General features: G+C 36.5%; 1 protein-coding gene and 1 long non-coding RNA gene across 3 annotated transcripts in view; both read left to right on the top strand.

The window, feature by feature from the left end:
• The window catches only part of rnf216 (ring finger protein 216), a 58,295-nt gene that overhangs the window by 24,143 nt on the left and 12,198 nt on the right, over positions 1-21,954 (top strand). For both annotated transcript variants that reach the window (XM_087245001.1, XM_087245000.1), the window contains exon 14: positions 20,450-20,547. In XM_087245001.1, the coding sequence (XP_087101127.1) occupies positions 20,450-20,547 (98 nt within the window). The remainder of the gene's footprint in view (positions 1-20,449; positions 20,548-21,954) is intronic.
• Positions 41-5,624, top strand: LOC147845978 (uncharacterized). Its single transcript, XR_015481124.1, has 2 exons — positions 41-2,778; positions 5,161-5,624. It is a non-coding gene; the product is annotated as an uncharacterized LOC147845978 (long non-coding RNA).

Here is a 21,954-nt window from a genome sequence, read left to right as displayed (position 1 = left end):
TCCCAATGGTGGAGTTACAGGACTGGATATGGGGGAAATTGAAAACAGTTGTGTTAGTGTGATTTCATAACGTGACCCAGATTCACTTCCTCCTCCTGGCACTCAGTTTGACATTCCTTTCGAAATGAAGAACTGAGCTCTTATGACTTGGCCAGCATCGTGTGGACTTTTCCAAAGCCGTGCTTCTTGGGAACAAACTTCTTCTGTAGATGGATAGATCTAAAAAGACAACCGCCTGCCTGATAATGGGTGTATTATAGTCTGAAAAGTGCAGACGGTGCTGCGGCTTGGTGGTTAAACATCTGAGCTGTTACTAAACAGATGTGTTTTTTTTAAAGGTCAAATGGTGAAAAATCTTTTTTCGTCATAATAAGGCTTTGTTTTGATTTCTCTAGAAATGTGATGGCACACTGTACTTCTATAGAAATTGAAACTATAACATTTAACTTGGCAACTGTTCCACTGAAATTTAGTCATTTGGGGGATTTGTTTTTCCCCCAATGTAATTTGGTTTATAAAGGGATAGACTTATTTTTGAAGCTGTGGTCAGATTTATAAAATTCCAATAAATTCACCTCTCTTTTGATTGGTTGTGGCTGATGGAGCTGCTCATCCTTGAACGGTGACATTTGCATTAAATTGAACTGAATTAAACTTCAGAAGTGACATTTGTGTTATATTTAACCAGGTTTTACCACAACTATGCTGCCTGCCCGATATGTTGGAATGATTCCACAATTCTGAAATATTATGGCTTTTTATTCTCTATTCTTCATTTATGTTAAGCTGCTTGGGCACAATCCTCATTATAAAAAATTCCTATGAAAGAAAGACAGTTTGACTTTTAGGTGCAAAATATGTGCAGTCAAGGAATGTGGCTTGTATTTCTTGCAGCTAAACAACAGAAAACTGACAATGATCACCTTAGGGACACCGCATGTGCTTTATTTAGTGCTAAATGCTAATTATGTGCGTTTTTAATGCCATTTTATATGACATTTATTGCCATACTGCTGAAAGCAGCAGCAGATCGTTCACCTTAGATCTTGAAAATAAAATAAACCCTCTGAAATTGAACTTTAGAACTAAACACACATCAGTGATTTCAGCATCTGCATTTAATAATGTTAAAGAGGTGTAATATGTATTAATTACATTATAAACCTTTCCATTTCATGAGTGAGTGCAAATTCTGTTCTTCTGAATGGCTGTGTTTAAATTTTTGTTTTCGGCCAAATTGCTTATTACTGCGTATCTCGTCATGCAGCGTGTTTTTAGGACACATGGTTAAAATGTAACCTGCTCACCTAATCTTTACGCTGGTAATATTTATATTATTTGCTAATTAATAACCTCATGTGGAACTCTGAATCTGCATCTTATTTCGCAGTCTGCTACTGTCCACTGGAGGCCGCATTTCGTAGATGCATGCTTTGAAAGCCTTTCTGACTGACTGAATGCATGAATAAATGAACTAAATATGCAGTTTTCCAACGAGGCAACCCGTGGTGCTGTTATATAGTTGGCTAAACTGGCATTGGGCGGTTTAAAAGAACCAAAACAAAGACAGCGTTTCAGCACAGAACGCCCATTTTCAAAGCAGAATATCGGACTTTAGCATTGTTTTTCATATAAACAAAAATGTTCACTTAGCATGATTCTGAAATATCTGCTAACATATTATGGTGGTTTTATGCGTTAGAAGAGTCAAAACCTTATATACAGCACCTTTAAAATAGTTGATTTTGCTTTGAAAGTATGGTGAGCACAGATAAATGATGAACATATTTTATTTTTTTGTTTGACAATCAAAACAACAATGTTAAGACTACTGGACTGTATGTGTAGGTGTTTAGTTTCTCTTTACAAAGTGACTAGCCTGGCATCTATATTGCAGCGTAATTTTTTTTTTTTTTTTCTTTTAGATGTGCATGAAGGGTGAATGTTTTGAGATTGTCTTTCCAAAAAACTTCCTAAAGAAACACTTTTCAGATTATTGTTCATTATTGCTGTGGAAAGTCCATTACACAACAATTTGTACTCTAAAGACCCGATCACTTCAAGCATGATTACTTCTTAAGTATTATGACAAATATGTTTGCATCCATCTACACTGATAAATGATAAAAATCTGTGTATTTTAGTTCATGATGTTTATTCGCCATTACCCCCTTGCAAGCAGCAGATGAGCTCAGTGTGCTACCAGTGCATCTGATCAGTCAATCTTTATTTCAAGCGAATTTGAGCGAATCAAAGTCAGTGTAGCCAAATTAAACCAACTATTTTCCACAACATTTTCTGATGAGGCAACACAAAAAAGCTGAAACTAGCACTGGACATCTGAGGTAATTTTATTTTTAATACTTCAATGATGTACTTGCTTTCTTAACATTCAGAAAACATGTCAACTTCTAGTAGTTCTATTAACCTTTGTATACCCATAGTTCGCAGTTCATTTGCTCGCTACTCTTTTCAGTTTTCTGCTGCTGATGCAGGGAATCATCTGCAGCAGATCTTAAAGCTCAACACTTATATTCCACTTTCATCCTTTAGAAATTCAATCCTGTTAATAGTACAAGATGACTGTGCTTGTTTTTAGTTTGTCCCTGGTTGTTATTATCTGCATCTGTGAGATTATTATGGTGTTGTGTCTCTGCTGCTTCATATCTGATTTTTATGTTTCCTCTCGGTCAGGTCATCATTGTAAATGAGAACTGGTTCTCAATTGACTAAACTTCTATGTATTTTTATAATTTTCCCCATGGTATAACCACTTAAGTTTTGCAAAAAGCGCTTAACATAAAGCAGAGCATCTCCAGAATGACGTAGTTTTAAATTCCACAAACCCTTCATATTTCAGTTGATTCTGATTGGCTGCCAGTGGTCTATCACTTATTAGTTTTGTTAAATAAAAAAGTTCTCAAAATAATCCCAATGATATTGTTAATTTACATTTTCATCATTATATCTGCTGTTGTTTTACATTTAGAACCATTTATTGAACTTCACCTTTATCATTTTATTTATAGTTATGTTGCTTGGTGTAAATGTGCCTTAATAAAAGCCATGTTGTTGGACCTGTATTCTGAATATTGATGGTAATCTTTGTCTGATTGTTTGGCGGTTTAATGTGCCTGCATGCTTTTATCATTATGTAAGTAGAAGTTTGCAGCTGTCTAACCCACATTTGTCGGTGGCTGTGGAAAGCTCCAGAATTCCAGTGCCCTGTTAATGGCTTGACTGCTCATATTTCAGGTTTTCCTCTTTGTCTCTTGGATGCGTGCCCTCAAGTTCCTGTGCTCAGTGGCGAGGAGACGTCCTCTCCTCTGCCCTTCTCTTTCACTCTTTTTCCCTCAGTGAAGATAAAAAGTTGTATAACTGACACACTTTTCCCTCTCCACTGCCTTTGTGGCTCCACCCCTCATAGTGAATCCAACATGCTCATTGGCTAGACCCAGATTCTTCGAATTTGAAATGTAGTACAGTTCATATTTGACCCAGATTGTTTTCTTTTTTTATTTAGCTTTTGCACATTTCAAAAAATGCTGTTTTTCTCTCTGAGATTGGGTTAGTCGCTGCTTTCACATGCAGATCTGCCAACTTTTCCCTTTTTTTAGCTCAATGGACTGGCTTGTGTTTGCAATGTTTATTTTCCACGCAACCATGTTTTTCAGAATGGCTTTGATAGACTGCAGCAGCTGCAGCATGTTTTCCAGATCTCTTGATTTTGCACGCAAGCTTCATGTAATGACAGATTTAGTTTATTTTAATGTAACTTTTATAATGTCCAACTTGCTGCTGCTGTTTTACGTTAAAAAGCGCAATCTGTGAGATTTGTTAACATCTTAAATCTGTTATTCCCATTCAGTTTATAGGCTTGGGCTTTTGTTAAATCAGTGTAATTTAAGTTAATAATAAATATTATTTTTTAAAAGCGTTAATAAAAATTTATCGCCAAGCATTTTTTTGGTTTTTAGTCAAGCGCATTCCTAATTTTAGGTTCCACTTTCGGTCTAGAATTATCATTTAGATTAGGGTTAAGGTTCACCTAAAAATCACCCTCAGGTGGTTTCAAACTGTTATGGGTTTCTTTATTCTGTTGAACACAATGATATATCGAAGAATTCATAACTTTCCAATATTAATGTCTTGGCTGTCATTTTTGATCAATTGAATGCATTGCTCACTTAAATTAATGATTTCTTTTGTCTGCAGTCTTACTGGCCCCACCTTTTAAATGCCAGGGTGTGTATTTAGTATATATTCCACTCTTTCCCACATTCCATTGCCCAGATTCAGACATGCTGCATGCTCGACCTACATGAGATTATAGTAAGCAGTGTTTGTTCAGCCTTGCCTTTTAACACGTCTCATCACAAGCCGAACCCTGAAGTCTTGAGCGTTTTATTTCGAACTCTTTTGTGGTGTAGCTGTATGATGTGTAGCCGTGGCTCAGGGATGTTTGTGTGTGTGTTAGTACATGCTGTGGGTGTGCTGTTCTCCCCCTGAGGCTCATTCATGCTCATGCTCCTCCAGAACAAGCAGCCCCCCAATCAGATCCTCCGCAAATCTCCTCTTCTGCCTTATAAGGCCTGCCGTTCAGGAGAGAAGCTCTGAGGCTTATTCACCGAGTGCCTGCACTGATGTCGCAACATGCTCTCTAGCTACTTCATGCCGTTTTACTTTCAAGAACTCACAAAATTTTCACAGGAAAATGGTCACTGCATGATGCATTAATACAACTTGTAATAGCTGCATTAATACAATGTATATATTTTGTTCATTGTACATCCATCTGGAGATAATACCCACAGTTTTTGATAATTGCGCTTATAACTTATACCTATATCCTGCAGTTGCTGTGCTCGCAGTCCTGGTTAGACTTAAACTGCGTAGCTGTGTCCAAAATCGCATACTTTCATACTATATAGTCTGATTAAAAACAGTATGCAAGCCGAGTAGTATGTTCGAGTTCATAGTATTCGAAAAACAATATGTAAGAAGTACCCGGATGACCTACTGTACTACCTATTGTAACAGTTTTAGTATTATCAGGGTGTGTGCAGGGTCTTAAAAAGTATTAAAAGTTGATAAGACAATGTGGAGAAATTCTAGCCCCTTAAACTGGTGGTGGATAAGGAGGTCCTCCTTTGTGTTAAGTGCTTTGAGTGCCCATAAATGCACTATATAAATGTAAGGAATTATTAATATTGTTAAAAAGTATTAAGAATTCAAATGCTATTTTGCAAGGTATTAAATTTAGATTTTTTTATTTTTGATTATGCAATGTATAGTTGTATTCTAAAGTTTGCCTGAATTAAGTTTGCGAATATTATTATGCTGTGTAGTTTGTGAAATCAATGAAATCCTTAACCGCTACTCATTCGTTTGCACTGGCTGCCAGTTGCTGCTCGCATCAAATTCAAAGCACTGATGTTTGCTTACAAAGCGATTTCTTGCTGTGCCCCTTCTTATCTGCTCTCACTTCTGCAGATTTATAGGCCCTCCAGAAACTTGCGTTCTGTGAATGAACGTCGCCTCGTGGTTCCATCCCAAAGAGGGAAGAAAACGCTTTCCCGAACGCTCGCGCTCAATCTGCCCAGTTGGTGGAATGAACTCCCTAACTGCATCAGAACTTCAAAGTCACTCGCTGTCTTCAAAAAGCGACTAAAAACTCAACCATTTAGTCTCCACTTTCCTTACTAATATGAAACTCCCTCTCTGACTCCTCCACTAACTACAAAAAAAATAAAAATAAAATAAAATTACTAATGCTTTCCTTTTTAGACTTTACATACCTGAAACTTGCCTACAGCACTTATTCATTGTTGCTCTTATAGTTGTGTAAATTGCTTCCTTGTCCTCATTTGTAAGTCGCTTTGGATAAAAGCGTCTACTAAATGACTAAATGTAAATGTAAATAATGCTGATTTGTTTACTGCAGTAACCAAGGGAACACCATTATTTCTGCAGTTCTATAGGAGCCCACCTGCTGAATTAGCTAGATTTAATACATTTTTATTCAATATATAAATAAGGTTTTAGTTTTGGATTAGTTTCTTACATACTTTAATTTAGTAAATATACTGCCAGTTAGAATCTTACCAGTGTTTCCAGTTGAAAAGTGGTTATATGGTCTTAAAATAGGTCTTAAAAGGGATTGAATTTCACCCTCTGATTCCTGTATATACTCTGATTATGTCATAGATTCTGGTATCTTACCAAATCCAAAGTTGTGGGCTCAGTATTTAAACACTTTAAATGTTGACAGAACATCTAAACATGGCCGGTGGCTTTTTCTCTAAATCAAGGATGCCCAAACCTTTTTGTATAAAGTGGTTAATATACTAAACTATATTACGTAAAATTTGCAATGAGTAATTTCTTAAATTATTTCAGAATATTTAAAAATATATAAAAAAACATTAATAATCATATGAACTAATTCAGTATATCTTTTAAAATTATAACTATGCCTTGATTTGCTCACCAAAGTCTCTGCGATGTTCACAACCCATCATTTATGCTTTTCAAGTAAATCTGAGTAATGTAATTGAAACGTTTCATTTCACTTACGTTTTAACAGTAAAACAAACAAAATATTACATTAGATTTGAAATAATAATCTAAACCCTCCCTATAATTCGTCCTCTCTTCTCAGATGAAATGGCTGGCCAAATCAAAAGTTACCATGGGCCAACATTGGCCTGCAGGCCCTAGTTTGCGCATCTCTGCTTTGAAGGCTGGCTGTCATATAAGAGCAGAGTTTTCTAGTTGACAGATCTACGTTTAAACATAAATATGTTCAGCCAAGATAAAACTAGCGTGACGAACTACAGTTGTGGTTTCAGGTTATAAGGTTGCAGCATAAGAGGTATGCACGCAGCGATTAGCAGGAAATGGGGGGTTTTCATTTTAGTGAATTAGATTTATTTTACAGGAATACGCTGCGCGACCACAATTGTCACCCTGGGTTTGTTTTGCCGAGATAAAAATTTGCCGTTAAAGCTGTTTCCCTCATCACAAAAGCTGTTTTTCCAGACCGTTGTGGTACTTTGATCGCTATGCTAGATGTCAAGCATTTTCAGTTTTTATTTCACAAATGCTACATGCATCCTGTGTGGGTTGGATGTTCCTGTGGCTCCTTTTAGTGACATATAACGTCTTATATCTGTGTCTTTAATTTATCATTCTGTGCAGCAATTGATACTAAGATTGATTGCATCGTAGCCTTTTTTTTTGTTGTTGTTGTTAGGTCATGTTTGCTAAAAGGATCAGACAATGGTTTCAAAAAACATGACAGAATAATGTTAGTGGGGTTGTAAATGTCTTCATTTCCATAAATCACACACATGCTTTGAAGGAATCTTGATGTTTGCCAACACTGATAAGAATAGTTGCATAACGGGGCGAGCGGTGTCAGTGTGTGCGAGTCTGACTCCACCTCAAATGCTAATCAGGAAATGTCAGCCTGGCCTTGCAAGGTAAACTTTGTACCAGGAAGCAGTGTTTGAAGTGATGATGTCACCGTGATGTCACTGCTGTATTTTTAGTCGCATATATAAACGAAAGTTGCCAGTGTGTGTGCAAACTTCTGACTGCGAGAGTCACCTCAGCTCAACTGAGGCCTGCAAGTCACATCCTGTCAACTTCTTTTGCATGTGTAAAGGCAAACACACTATTCAGTGACATAAATGCTAGTTGATGAAGCTTTCTTGTTATAAAAAAATAAAAATAATAGACCTAAAGGATATAAAATGCAACGATCCTCTAGATTTTGAAGGATCTCTTAAATTCAAGTGCTTTTTTAAGGCTTTACGCCTGGATTTTGTGAAATTCAAAAGCTTCCCAAATCCACAGGTAGAGGTGTAAATGCAAGTTTGGTATCATTGAATACAATTAAATTTTCATAAAACACTGTCGAAAGTGATTAAAATAATAGTATATGCTGTCTGTGTTATAAATAAACCCCTCCAAAAGAGTTTTTTGTAAACTCGAATTTGAAAGTGTACCTTTTTAGGTTCTGTGTGGTCTAGGTTGCTGTAATTAATTTTGTTGGTTGCTGCACATGTCAATAATCATACGAAAAAAGAAAAATCATAATTACAATCTATGCAAAAGTTATTCTATTCACACTGACGATAGAATGTAACCACTTATGGGGGTATTAGGCCTGTAAGGACCTTTTATAATTTAAAAAATGCAGAGGTAAATAATGTCACAGATTTGGTTTATTATTAATAGTTTTGTTATTCATAATCTACTGATGAATTTTTTTTATATATTACCAATTTATTTAGCCTGTTAAACTTCTAACTTTTTTTTTTTTACTTTTTAACCCATATTGCTGTATAGTTTATATGAAATATTTTAGATTAGAAACCCAATACAAAAATTTAAGTCAGTTTGTTGAATTTAAGTCACATTGCATCTACATGCCACTTAGTTCTCATTAGATTACGAGTAGACTGTTAGGTTATGGTTAGTGCAAGTTGACATGTACTTGCAAAGTTTCTTATAGTCAGTTAAATGTCTGTTTAGCAGCAGTGTCAACAGATATTAAGCAGACAGTCTAATACTCGAATGGACCATCAAAATAAAGTGTTACTGTAAATTTTAATACCATTCATTCATTTTCTTTTCGGCTTAGTCCCTTTATTCATTAGGGATCATCACAGCAAAATGAACTGCCAACTTATCCAGCAAATGTTTTACACAGCAGATACCCTTCCAGCTGCAACCCAGTACTGGGGAACATCCATATACACTCATTCACACTCATAAACTACGGCTAATTTAGTTTATTCAATTCACCTGAACACCCGGAGGAAACCCATTCGAACATGGGGAGAACATGTAAACTCCACACAGAAATGCCAACTGACCCAGCCCGGGCTGGAACAAGTGACCTTCTTGCTGTAAGGGCACAGTGCTAATCCCTGAGCCATCGTGTAGCTATTATTGTTGTTATTAGTGGTGACATAAGCAGTATTTATTTATTTTTGTTACAAAAATATGAAACAACATTATAGTCTAGAAGCCCAGTGCAAAGAAATTAAGATAAAATATTGATATTGTAATTTTTTGGAACAACGGTCACAAGTATGTTTATCTCTCAATTAATATCTGTGAAAATTTTCTATAAAGCTCAAAGTTTTTTTAAAATGTTTTTACCAGTTTTTCTTCTTAGGTTAGCTCTGTCTTGCTATGCCACAGTGCTCCTCTAGGGGGCAGTACATTACTGTAATACATACAGGTCACACCTCTCATGTCTCCATGCTTCATGCCTCATGGCTATTGTCTGGCCTGCTGTTTGCATCGCTCACCATTTCCACTATAGCTTCTGATACAGCTTTTGCACAATAGTACTAATGACTAAAGATTTATGTTTGTAACCACATACAGCCAGAGGCTTGATTTTTGTATATATTTTTCTGCAGAAGTCACTCAGATAGCTAATCTCATACTATGTTCGTGTCCCACTAAAGATGACACCCAGGGGGCAAGAGCAATTGTTCTGAGGGCTTCTGCAATACACCATGTTGTCATTTATCATCTGTCACTGTCATTAATATTCAGTTTTATTGTTAATTATTTATGCTAATAGTATTTTCCACGGGGGCTGTTACTAGGCAACACTGGGTTATGGGATTAGAGGGCTCTCAGTGGATTGTGGCCTCCATCAGTAGATCTCTGTCTTGGGACCACATGTTTCTATTGTCATTAAGCTGTGGCCCCATCTTTTTTTATAGACCCCTTTTCCACCAGCATAAACTGGGCACTAGTTTAATGCTAGTGCTATTGTCAGTTTAGGAACCGATTTGTGATGGGTTGCGGCTGGAAGGGCATCCGCTGTGTTAAACATATGCTGGATAAGTCGGCGGTTCATTCCGCTGTGGCGACCCCTGATTAATAAAGGGACTAAGCCGAAAAGAAAATGAATGAGCTGTACCTGGTCTGATGGTCTGAATAAAGGCCCTTTCACACCAAGCACAATAACTGTAAAATAACAACTAATATATTTGTGTCCACACTGACCAACAAAGCAAGTCAGTTTATTTTTAGTTTACTCTTTTCATTTTTTGCTTTAACTCTTGTAACTAGCTGATGTCCTCAGTGTGCTACTAGCACATATGACCAGTGAATCCCTATTTTAAAAAGTTTTAATCTCATCCATTCCTGTCAACATTGGGATGTAAAAATACAGGATATATAAGCCTGGTTGAAGGCGTTACAATTATGGGGAGGAAATTAGCTTCAAATGATAGAATACATAGCAAACATTAGAAATTGTTGGAAATTAAATAAAAGGTTAGCCTATTCAAATTAATGTTCTATACAGAAATTAAATCAAGTAATAAAATCTTGTTAAATTATTTACTGTATTTAAATATTGATTAAAGTTTCTACAGTTATTTGGTGAAACGTAGCGAATCTCTCGTTGCTCTGCACTGTTCTGTTTGAAAACAGAGGTGGCACTTATTTAAGTATCCAAATAATAAAAGCATTCGATTACTTCGTAACCGTTTATGCTCATTTAAGACAAAATTATTTGTGTTTGTTTTTACTAATCAGTTCAACAAATCTACCTTGTACTTGAAAGATTCCTGAGAGAAAGATTTAGGCATTGAAATTACCATTGAGCACTGGTAGAAGTCTATCAAGGTCATTAATACATGTTCTATTAACTCAAGACGCCAACTAATCCAATATAAAGGAGTACATCGGCTTCATTATTCTAGGGTTAAAGTGGAAATGAAGCACTCAGTCAAGTTTACCTTATTTTGTACATTGGATTCCACTTAAATAAAAATATATTAAACAAACTCGATTAATGTAAGCATTTAACTGAAAACGGCGTGTTTTACTATAAATTTTAGACCTACGGTGCAGCCATCTTGGAATGTCGCTGTGTCTGACGTCACGAGGTTGGTTGAGTTCCCTCCGCTGAAAAGAAACAGTGGAAGTAAAGGAGACTGTAAAGCCTAATTTAACCCAATGCGTGAAGTTGTGGGTGTGGAGCTGCTGCAAGATGCGTGTCTAATATAAAAGTATATATGTTATTCTATTTATTTTCCCCCATTTTAATGACCGATCATTTGATGCGCTTTGATTCACTCTCTGTATTGCGCTGCCTGACTGCCTGTCTGTGATTGTAACGGACTGAAAACAGATACTGGGCAGCCTAATTTAACCCAATGGATGAAGTTGTGGACGAGCATCACAGAGCTGCTGCAAATACAACAAATACAAGCATTTAAGTGTCTTCAGTTGTTCAGTCATCAAATTGAATAAGCTGTCCAATGTGGAATGGTGATGGCAAAAAAAATAATCTTTGTCTATGGAAAAAGACATCAAAACCATTTTTTTAAATCCTGGCTTTCAGAATTTTCTTGCACTTTATATTTAGAGAGACTTGGGCACAATCTTTCTTATAGCATTGCTGGCTTCGAAGTCACCTGTAAACCCTTTTTTAATTATCTGACAAATGCCAAGGATAGCAGTTAACCTGTCATTGTCTGCAAGATTACTATATTGCCTGTGACCACTGGCCAAGAAATATATGTGTAACATTGTTAACCTATAGAACTGCAGGGACTGATGTAAAACTGGTTTTAAAATCTTCGTTTTCTGTTTAAAATCACACCCAAATCCCAAAGTGTCCACTTTGGCTCCTCTTCAAATCAAGTTTATAGAAGCTGATCGTGTCTTTATACAGAGTGTGTCCATCAGTCAGCACCGATACATGAATTGACTGATTCAGGGGTTGCAGGGTGATGGTCGACGCATTACTTTAATGTCGGAAAAAAAAAATTATGCGAATCTGACCGTTTTTATATTAATTTCAATGAGCTTTCAAGCTAAAATAAAGAGAAAGCAGAATTCTCTTGCAATTATATCACGTTTGAGATTGGCTCTTCGATCACTTTCACTTTTCATTAAGAGATTAAACATATGAGGGAAATACAGGGAAATACTTGAAAGAGATGATGGCTGGATAGAACGGTAAAATACAGGACAATCCTAGCAAAAAGGGAGGGTTGACTGATATGATCCAATCAAATGAGCGATTTAGAGATCGTTGACAGTTTTTGAAATGAAAACAACAAACTGTTTTACACAGCATATAATCCTCAGGAATGTTTTGGTTCTACTCGCAAACCACTTTTCTTGGTTTAAATCTAATTATTTGGGTTGGCCCAATTACTAAAAAAATAATTAAAATTTTATTTAAAAAAAGCAAAAACACCAAACTTCCTGCACAAAAATGCTTGAAATACCCCAGTAGCATCTTTATTGTACATAATGCAATTGAAACACAAATTCATACAATTAACACGTTCATTTAAAGAATATGAATAATATTGACTATAATATGGGATATATTTTTAGCATTTTACAGATCTAACTAGTCCTAATACATCAGCAAATACATCAGGTACATCAGATATAAGCAAATTGGCACCACTCAAATTATATAACAAATAATAAATAACAACTTAATAATAAAGTGCAAGTTTGAGGTTTAAAACGCAACATGTTAACTTCACAATACCCAAGTTAACTGTTAATAACTCTCCTCCTGATTAATAGAAATTATTCTGATGACACATCGCGTGCCTTCTAAATTATTACTGAGAAACAAACACAGCCACATTTATACACATGCAACTGAAGTGTAGTGTGTGCAGTGAGCTGACCACCACCTACTTTGAGGTGAAAAACATCTTATTTCCTGCCAAGTGATAAAAATATGATTAAAAGAAGTCACTGAAATATAGCTGGACTACATCTGAGCATCACTGAAAAACTAAGTTGCAAACTATTTATTTATGTTGAATTTAAACAAACAAATTACATTTAATAATGTTCAACACAAATAAATTGTTTACAACCACTTAATGTAAAAATTTGTAGTAAATCCAAGGAATCATCTCTGAATAGTTTTTTTCAGTGCATATATACTGAATTGGGATAACAGTGTTTTTCAGGGACAGGTTTCTCTACATCTTTATTGTCATAGCTGTGGTTTGAACTCTGCTGTTGTTTTTCCATTCAAAATAATATGTTGAACTCTGTCTTTATTATTATCATTATAGATATTGTGTTATCAAACACAAACACACCATCATGTATGGTAGACATTGCATTGCTAATGATGCTATTACAAAAATGGTTGTCAGACATTTTTGTACTTCTTGGTTACGGTAACCCAATTGTTGGCTAGCAATGGTTTTACTTGCAAGTTGCATACATCTTTTCCTAGTTTAGATCTGGTGCTTTGGGTTTACCTAATTCCTAAAAAATGAAAACTTTACATAAAAAAATAATAAATTTCACAAAAATTGTTGCAATATCCCAGTAGCTTCCAACTTTTCTGTACATAATGCATTGCAACCCAAATTAACACACAGTAATTTAAAGAATACAAATAATACTGGTCATTAAATTGTATATAATTAGCATAATACATATCCTAGTAGTCTTTGTTAATACAGTAATGTTAGCAAATTGGCACAACTCAAATTATATTACACATACTAAATAACACATTAAATATAGTGCAGTTTTGAGGTTAGAAACATAACATGTAAGCATCACAATACCAAAGTTAACTGTTAATGAAACTGCTCCTTATTAAAAGAAATGATTATGATGCCTTTCACATTTATGTATGTGCAACCGAAGTGTGTGCTGTGAGCTGACAGGTTCTCACCTCTTCAGAGGTGACAAACATTTTATTTCCTGCCAAGTGATAAAAATAAGATTACAAGAAGACACTGAAATAAAGCTGGACTACATCTGACCTTTATATATATACAACATCAGATTTTTTTTCAGGCACTCTTTACGTAAATCAGATCCGATCGAAGGATCAAACGTTTTTGTAACTTTAAAAAATTACTTTAGAATCAGAAACGCTCCACAACCCTCTCAAAACTGTCCTACGGGCCACTTTTGGGTCACTTGAGAAACATTGATCTAAGAAGTTGCATGAAAATGGCTGACTCTTTATCCTAAAGTGCACCTATTACATAAAAATCACTTTTATAAGGTGTTTAAACACCATTGTGTGGGAACAGTGTGTAAATACCACCCGCTTCTAATAGTAAAACTGTCTAAAAAAAAAAAAAAAAAAAATTTTGAATCACATTTGATAAAAACAGTCTGCAGAAACACTTTTGATTGATATCCTCCTTTTGTCATGTCATCAGAGGGGGAAAGCTCCATCTATTCACAACAATTTAATTTCTCCCTCATAATCATAGGATATAATATCCCATTTCCTCTCAGTGGTATGGGTTTATGTCGAATTAGAAGAACTTCTAACTAAACGAATGCTTTATGTATATAAATACTTATGTATAAAATGTTAATTACTAACCTTTCTATGAATGGGATTTGATTATAGCTGCTGATCAATGATAATGTGAAATAGCCTACTTTAAAGTCTGCTATTATAAAATAAATAAAACGTATATGAACACATACACAGACTTACAGTCTCTAAAATGTTACTAATTACATTTAAGCTTTATTTGGGTTCATATAGGATTTGAAATAAATGAGGTTTTCTGTAAACGTACTAGGCATCGGCCGGTATAAGATTCTGACGCTATGGTAACCTTGGATAAAAATTTCATGGGATCATGGGATCACTGTATTACAATTACTGTTCTAAAATATATTTATATTTATATTAAATGTCTGGGTAAAAAACAAAAACTATTTCCCCTTTGAACACGATATATCTTATTTTGATAAACATTTTTCATATTTTGGAGCCGTAAACATGTCATGCTAAATAATTCAAATGAATTATGATCTTCTGCTGCTGTCATTAGTTTCAAAAACTCAGATTTCTTTACAATTTAAAATGACATCTTTGGATATTTTTTTTGCTGAAGATACTGTTGTTCTAAAAACAAAAAAACAAAAATGTAAATAAAATTTTTTTACACTTACCTTAGGAACGGTATTAAAGAAAATTTTGGCGGTTTTAAAACCGTGACTTTTCAAACATACATTGAAAACAGTTATCGTTCCATGCCTAAAACCAATAGCTTTCAGTTGTGCATCTGAGTCCACGTTTTGGTACCTTTCTGTTGTGCTAGGTACTATTTGGAAAGAGTACCCAAAAAGTGGTACGGTACGGTTTGCTTTTTGGTACCTTTTGACAGTGGAAATGGGCATAAAAGCGTACCGTACCATACTATACAGTATCACTCAGTGGAATCGGGCCATTAATCTAGTTTTTGAATCTGCCATTATGCTGATACATAGGCATTTGTAGCTCCGCCTTTTTTGAGAAGAGCACAATCGCATTTGAATTTAAAGTGACTGTCACCAATATGGCACAATTGGAATTAATGCCTGAAAGGTGCACTTTCATAGATATAAAACATTATTTGTGGGGTACTGAAACTTTGAGCTGAATCTTAACATACACCCTCTAGGAACATCAGAGACTTATTTTGCATCTTGTAAAAAGGGTCATAATAGGTCCCTTTTAATATATCCAGCTCTGCAGTTTTGGAATTGCTATACTTGACTGCAGTCTGTAGAGGACTGTCAGAGGTGATGAAGAACTGTAACAAATGTCGACAGCATGACAAATGTGGTCTCTGTAATTTCGGTTCTAGCCAGGTCTGTGGCTGTGAAAAGCGTAGGAGTTTTCTTGGGCTTCACGCTCGAATGTTTAGCTGCATGTTGCACTCAGATGTCCTTTCCAGTCAGCTGAAAGGCAGAGCATTGTGGGCAGGCACGGCTAAAATGGAACAGATGAAAATGTTGTTTCTAGGCAACCAGACAGACATCGAATCACATCCAGTGTTGAGGGCAGGAGCTGTGCAACCTTAGTCTGTGATGCATGATTTCTATCCATCCTCAGAGAAAACAGACCATTTACATGAGTTTGTTGAAGTTATTTTTGATGTAGTGCATTTTAGGCTTTTTATTAGTTTGTAAAGACAAGCAATTGGTTATAATTGATGACAATAATAGTGATTTGAACAAAAGGTCCAATTTTTGAAGTATTTCTCTTAAGCTCTTCTCAATGTTTATTCTAGACAAATGATTACTCAAATCTTGCCATTTGTTGATATTACTGTTGTACACCAAGAGGCCTATGTGTTGTGTCAAGGGACCCAGATATCTCATGGGAAGCAGTCTTGTTTGACTTAGCCCATTAAGCTGTGATCAGTGTGTTATGACCTGTTTCCATGGAGCAGTATAGTGTGGTATAGATGTCAAAGATACCAAAATGGTGCACTCTGCAGAAAATGGTCACCAGCTTTTGCAACAAGACAAGGAAATGACAACACTAAAAGCCATTTTAAAAACATAATCGAAACAATACTGTAATAATACAATGAAGGGGCACAGCAATGAAATGTGCTCAAACATGGATTTTTAACATCTTGTGACAAACAGCCACTTACTAAGGAGCGAGAACAGGATCTGCTGTATGCCCTTTGTTTGCAAGGTTGTTTACTTCATGGATAAATGTGTGTAAAATGTGAGATGTGCTGAATCCTCTCTCTATTTCCACATGTTTGCAACACATCTACATTGGAAATAACAAAAATTAAGAGTTCAAGAGGGAGAGACAATATGTGAACGACTTAATTCTTTCATTCATTGATTTTCTTTTCGGCTTGGTCACTTTATTAATCAGGGGTCGCCTAAGAAAATAAACCGCCAACTTATCAAGCAAATGTTTCACACAGCGGATGCATTTCCAGCCGCAACACAACACTGGGAATATACACTCATTCACACAAATACTGTATGAGGAGCGCTATCCTGCTGAAGAGTCCTGCTGAAGAGTTCTCCTGTGGTTTGTAATGTAATGAGCAGCACAAATGTCTTGATGCATCAGGCTGTTGATGTTATCGTCCACTCTGCAGATCTCTCGCACACCACCATACTGAATGTAACCCCAAACCATGGTTTTTCCTTTATCAAACTTGACTGATTTCTGAGTTAATCTTGGGTCTATGCGGATTCCTATAGGTCTTCTGCAGTATATTTGGTGCAGTTCAACAGATATTTCATCAGAAAAATGTACCTACTTTTCCATTTAATCAACTAGAAGTCAAGTTAATATTTGTCACCCTACAACCTGTGGCACTGTTTGCGGTTACATATTTAAGGCATGATATTGTAGTTTAAACATAAAGCAGTCATGATAAACTAAATATCATTTGAGAGCTTAATATTTCTGGTGAAGACTTTTGATAGATGTTACTGAGTAACTGTTACTCATTAATTTGCATCAAGGATACTAATCAGATTTGTAAAGCATTACTTTGCTACAGCAAACTTGAGGTCTGCATCCGAATAAATCGCGGGAGCGGTCGGTAATGGGTTTACTTTGGGATGGGAGCGGGCTGTCTAGCAATATCGCTAATATTGCTATGCGAATGAGAGAGAGAGAGAGAGAGAGAGAGAGAGAGAGAGAGAGAGAGAGAAAGAGCTTTCCCAGATAGCAAAATACACTCGGGCCAGTTCCGGCTAGATTCTCGCCTGCTTGAGACTTACCACTCAGCCCGGCTCCGGCTGCCGGACTCCGGATGCCTGTGGACTCACTGCCCGATTCCGGCCCGAATCAATCGGGCCAGATGCGACGGCCGTAAGCGAGCCGAGAGTAATGTGCGCTGCGGCCCGGAGCTGGCGCAACTCAGTATTTATATACCTTTATATAAAACCTTTTAGTATTACATTGGTACTTGATACATGGTATTACAAGCCTTTGAGTTGATATAACAGCAAACGCCTGTGTGTCTGCTTGGTACTTGTGTGTGTGTTAGTGCGCGCGCGCGCGTATGAGAGAGAGAGATTGGTCTGTGTGTGTGTGCTTGGTGCTGTGTGTGTGTGCTTGGTGCTGTGTGTGTGTGTGTTTATACAGACAGCTTGGCTGTTTGGACTGTATAGCTGGGGGATTTTCGGTTTTGATCTCCCCCGCTCTTTAGCGGGATCGGGCGCGGCGGCCAGAAAACGGGGCGGGTCGGGCAGCGGGACAATAAATTCTTAATATTAGCGGGAGCGGTCGGGTTCGGGCTAAAACCTGGCGGGTGCGGGCGAGAGCTGGATTCAAAATTTGGTCCCGCGCAGATCTCTACAGCAAACCACCTGTATTTTTATCATATTTTTTTTATATTTGGCTTAACCAATTAACCTATAGCGCATGTCTTTGGACTGTGGGGGAAATTGGAGCACCGGGAGGAAACCCATGCAAACATGAAAACATGCAAACTCCACACAGAAATACCAACTGACCCAGCTGAGTCTCCAGCCAGCGATGTCTTTGCTGTGAGGCGATTGTGTTACCCACTGCGCCACCATGTAATATAAATATTATATTATATATAAATATTTTTCTATTCAGATATTTAAAATTTATATATATTTATATTTCATTTTAAAAAGTAGAACATGTCTGTTTGCCACATTCATTTTAAGCTAAAAAACAATCAGATTTATGGCCATTCGATCAGTGGCTCTTCTCCAAAACACGCAATTTGCCAACTGGTGAGTCAGCTTTCAGTACTTCATCAGTAATCTTTGTTTCCAAGTAGGGTTTCACAAGCACAAATGCAAACTTATTTTTCGACATGCAAAAGTGTCGCAATACTTTATCACATACCCAGAGTCTCCCATGTCTGTTGCACAGGTCTTTGTATATCATATGTGTAGCATATGTGTAAACACATTTGCTTTTTAGCTACAGGTTTACAGCTTAGCTTTTTAGTGTCTCTGCCTTTGGATGACTTTAATAATATTTCAATGTTTTGCCGTCCCATGAGTACGAAAGGAAAAAATATATATGAGCAATGTCACACTCATAGCAGTGTGATATGGCTGTTTTATCGGCACCAGTGGGAGCCATGCGATGGCACGAGGCCACAGGCAGAGTACCTTAGTGTCCTACCAGTGATGATATGCAGCCATATTACACTGCTACTAGCATGATATTACGTTTATACAACAGTTCGACAGCACAATCGTGTATATAAAAAACAAAAATCAAACATGGAGAGTCTAAAAATCCACTTGCCATTCACTCACAACTGCAACTAACATCAAAACAGCAGAAGCCGTTACTAATTCACACACGTCACTTTAGCGCTACTATTCAAATAATTCTCTAGCGTAATTTCTAAAGTGATGACAAAACGGGATTTTGCTAACATTTTAAAATAAGGCTGAACGGCACGAAATGCCATCAGTCTACAGAGATTTCCCAGTATTTCTCAGTTACAATCAGGATATCCCATCAATTAACCCAGAAAAGGGCAAAACAATGCAAACACTACCAGACTATGGTATATATACAGCACTACAGCCTACAAACGAGAGAGATCGACTTAGAAAGTCATTACCTGTTTTATAATGATTTGATCAGCTGTAGTTTGAAATGTGAAAAGAAAATGCTGAGTTTTTATTCTCTAAGGCAGTGGTTCTCAAACTGTGGTACGTGTACCACTAGTGGTACGCGGAGGAATGAAATATGTCATGTACATGCTACATACATTTCAAAATTTATCAAAAAATATGTATATAATATGCCATATATGACATATAGCCTATATTTCTGAGGTAATCTGCCACGTTTTTTAACTGTGCAAAGCTGTAGCTGCTTTACTGGGCCTACTACACTACTGTATTTCAATACTGCTCATTTTGGTGGTACTTGGAGAGACAATTTTTTTCTGAGGTGGTACTTGATGAAAAAAGTTTGAGAACCACTGCTCTAAGGGCTTATTATGCCGTCTCTGTTGCTATCTTGTGAATGGACAATGTTAACTGTGTTTGCTCTGCTCAGTATGACAGGCTGATGGCTGCCGATGCGCTGTATCTCCTAAATTATAAATATTTAAAATAGACTCTATCCTTATAAATAAACTGCTTATTTGCAATCTAAACAACTACATTCACACCTTAAAAAAGCTTCAAAAGTACATGGTTGTCCAACAGCTACAGTATTTGTCAAACTGTAGTAAGTTTATTGATCTGCCGTCACTCTATGTGGACAGAGTAATACAGAAGGGCGAGGAGGCTGTACGAGTGCTGGTATTGCAGAATATCGCATGGCTGTCAGCCAATCAAATTCGAGAACAAGACAGAACTGTTGTGTATTTATTTGTTTTATTTTATTTTATAACCTGGTTAATGTATTATTATTTTTACCTGGGGTTAATGTATAAACAATGAAGTCAATTCCAATGGTCATACCAACAATACTAGCGGATTATTCAATGTCCACTCCTGAAACAATGCAGGGAACTCCGGCTTCTGCTTCCGTAAACACAAACAGCCGTGACGGCACAAAACAGAAACACGACTCCCCCGTCGGATGAATGAAGTGGTCCAGGTGTTTCTCTTTCCACTCTGTTTGAATGGTGATCAATAACACAGATGCTCATTTGTGTGTCCTCTTCCTCAGGAGAGCTGCAGGAAGTGCCATGTGGTGTGGAAGGAGCACGCAGGAAAGACCTGTGAGCAGGTGCTGGAGAGGGACGAGATCCGCCTGCGGGTGGCCTTGTAAGTGCTCGACTCGAAACTCTTAGCGTTAGAGCCAGCTTGTTAATAATGCATCCGTGCACTATTGAGGGTACTCGGTAGTTTAGCAAACCACGTGGGAGATCATTAGCAACCCTAATGCTGAGTCAGTGATTTCCCCAGGCCCTTCTCAAAGCGCACTAAAACATTGGGCTGTGTTTGAATTATCCCCTGGAGTGTTTTGTTTGCAAATACACATCATGCCAAGCACAGCAGCCGGTCATGAGGAAGTGTCTGTTTTAAAGCAGCCTATCACTGTTGTTCAGCCTCTGCACTGGACAGGAAGTGATCGCCTGCTTTCCTTCCTGTCATTGCATGGGGTTTACACGTAGATCAAAAAGCCTTTGTTTCCTGTTTACCCAGAACTTTTTTCTTTTACCTACATTTACAGTGACAGGAAACCGACGCTAACTGAGAGATTGAATAAAATGCACTGTCACAAAGGCTGACTGTGTGGTCACATTGATAGGATACAGAGCAGTATTGTGCTTTCTATACGTTAGCTTGACCAAAATAACAGAGGCCAAATGAACAAGTTGGCTCAGTTTCAAAAGCTAGTGAACTGAAGTATGCTGGGATTAATGCCATTAAAAACGTAAATAGTAGCAGATATTAAATTGTGCTCCTTATGTTTCATTTGTTAATGTTATTTAGATGATAATATTAATGTTTTTGTTATTAAGTATTAACCCACATTCTAACGCTATGATAACCTCGGATAAAAAAAACACGGTTTCACTGTATTGTAATTACTGCTCAAAAATTTATAATTTTTTTCTTTTCTCCCCCATTGAACACAATATATTTAATTTAAGGAAACATTTCAGTCAGGCTAAATCATTCAAATAAATCATTGAAATCTGCTGTCTTCACATTAAAAAAAAAAACATAAAAAAAACATTACATATAATATAGAAATAGTATAACAAAGTTTTTACACTTTTAAAATCTTGACTGAGACAATACGTTAGGTAGACCAAAATAATAGAGGCCAAATTAACAAGTCGGCTCCGTTTCAAAAGCTAGTGAACTGAAGCACTCTGGGATTAAAATCATTAAATGGAAATAGCAGAAGATATCAAATAGTGCTTCATATGTGTCATTTGTTAATGTTGTTTAAATGGGCTGAACAAAATATGAATGTGTTATTAAATATTAACCAACAATCTTATTGTATGATAATCTTGGATAAAAAATATCAGTTTTACGGTTTGACGGTATTCGGATTACTGCTCAAAAATATGTTTGTTTTTTTAATGTCTCAGTAAAAGAACTGAAACAACATCGAACACAATTTATTTTATTTTAGGCAACATTTATAATATTTTGGATTAGTAAATGTGTCAGGCTAAATAATTAAAGTAAATAGTTTACTTCTGCTGTCTTTAT

The sequence above is a fragment of the Danio rerio genome, chromosome 3, assembly GCF_052040795.2.
Source record: "Danio rerio strain M-AB ecotype USA chromosome 3, GRCz13ab, whole genome shotgun sequence".
Taxonomy (NCBI): domain Eukaryota; kingdom Metazoa; phylum Chordata; class Actinopteri; order Cypriniformes; family Danionidae; genus Danio; species Danio rerio.
The sequence above is the reverse complement of the archived record's forward strand: the minus strand, read 5'-3'. Positions and strand labels throughout refer to the sequence as shown.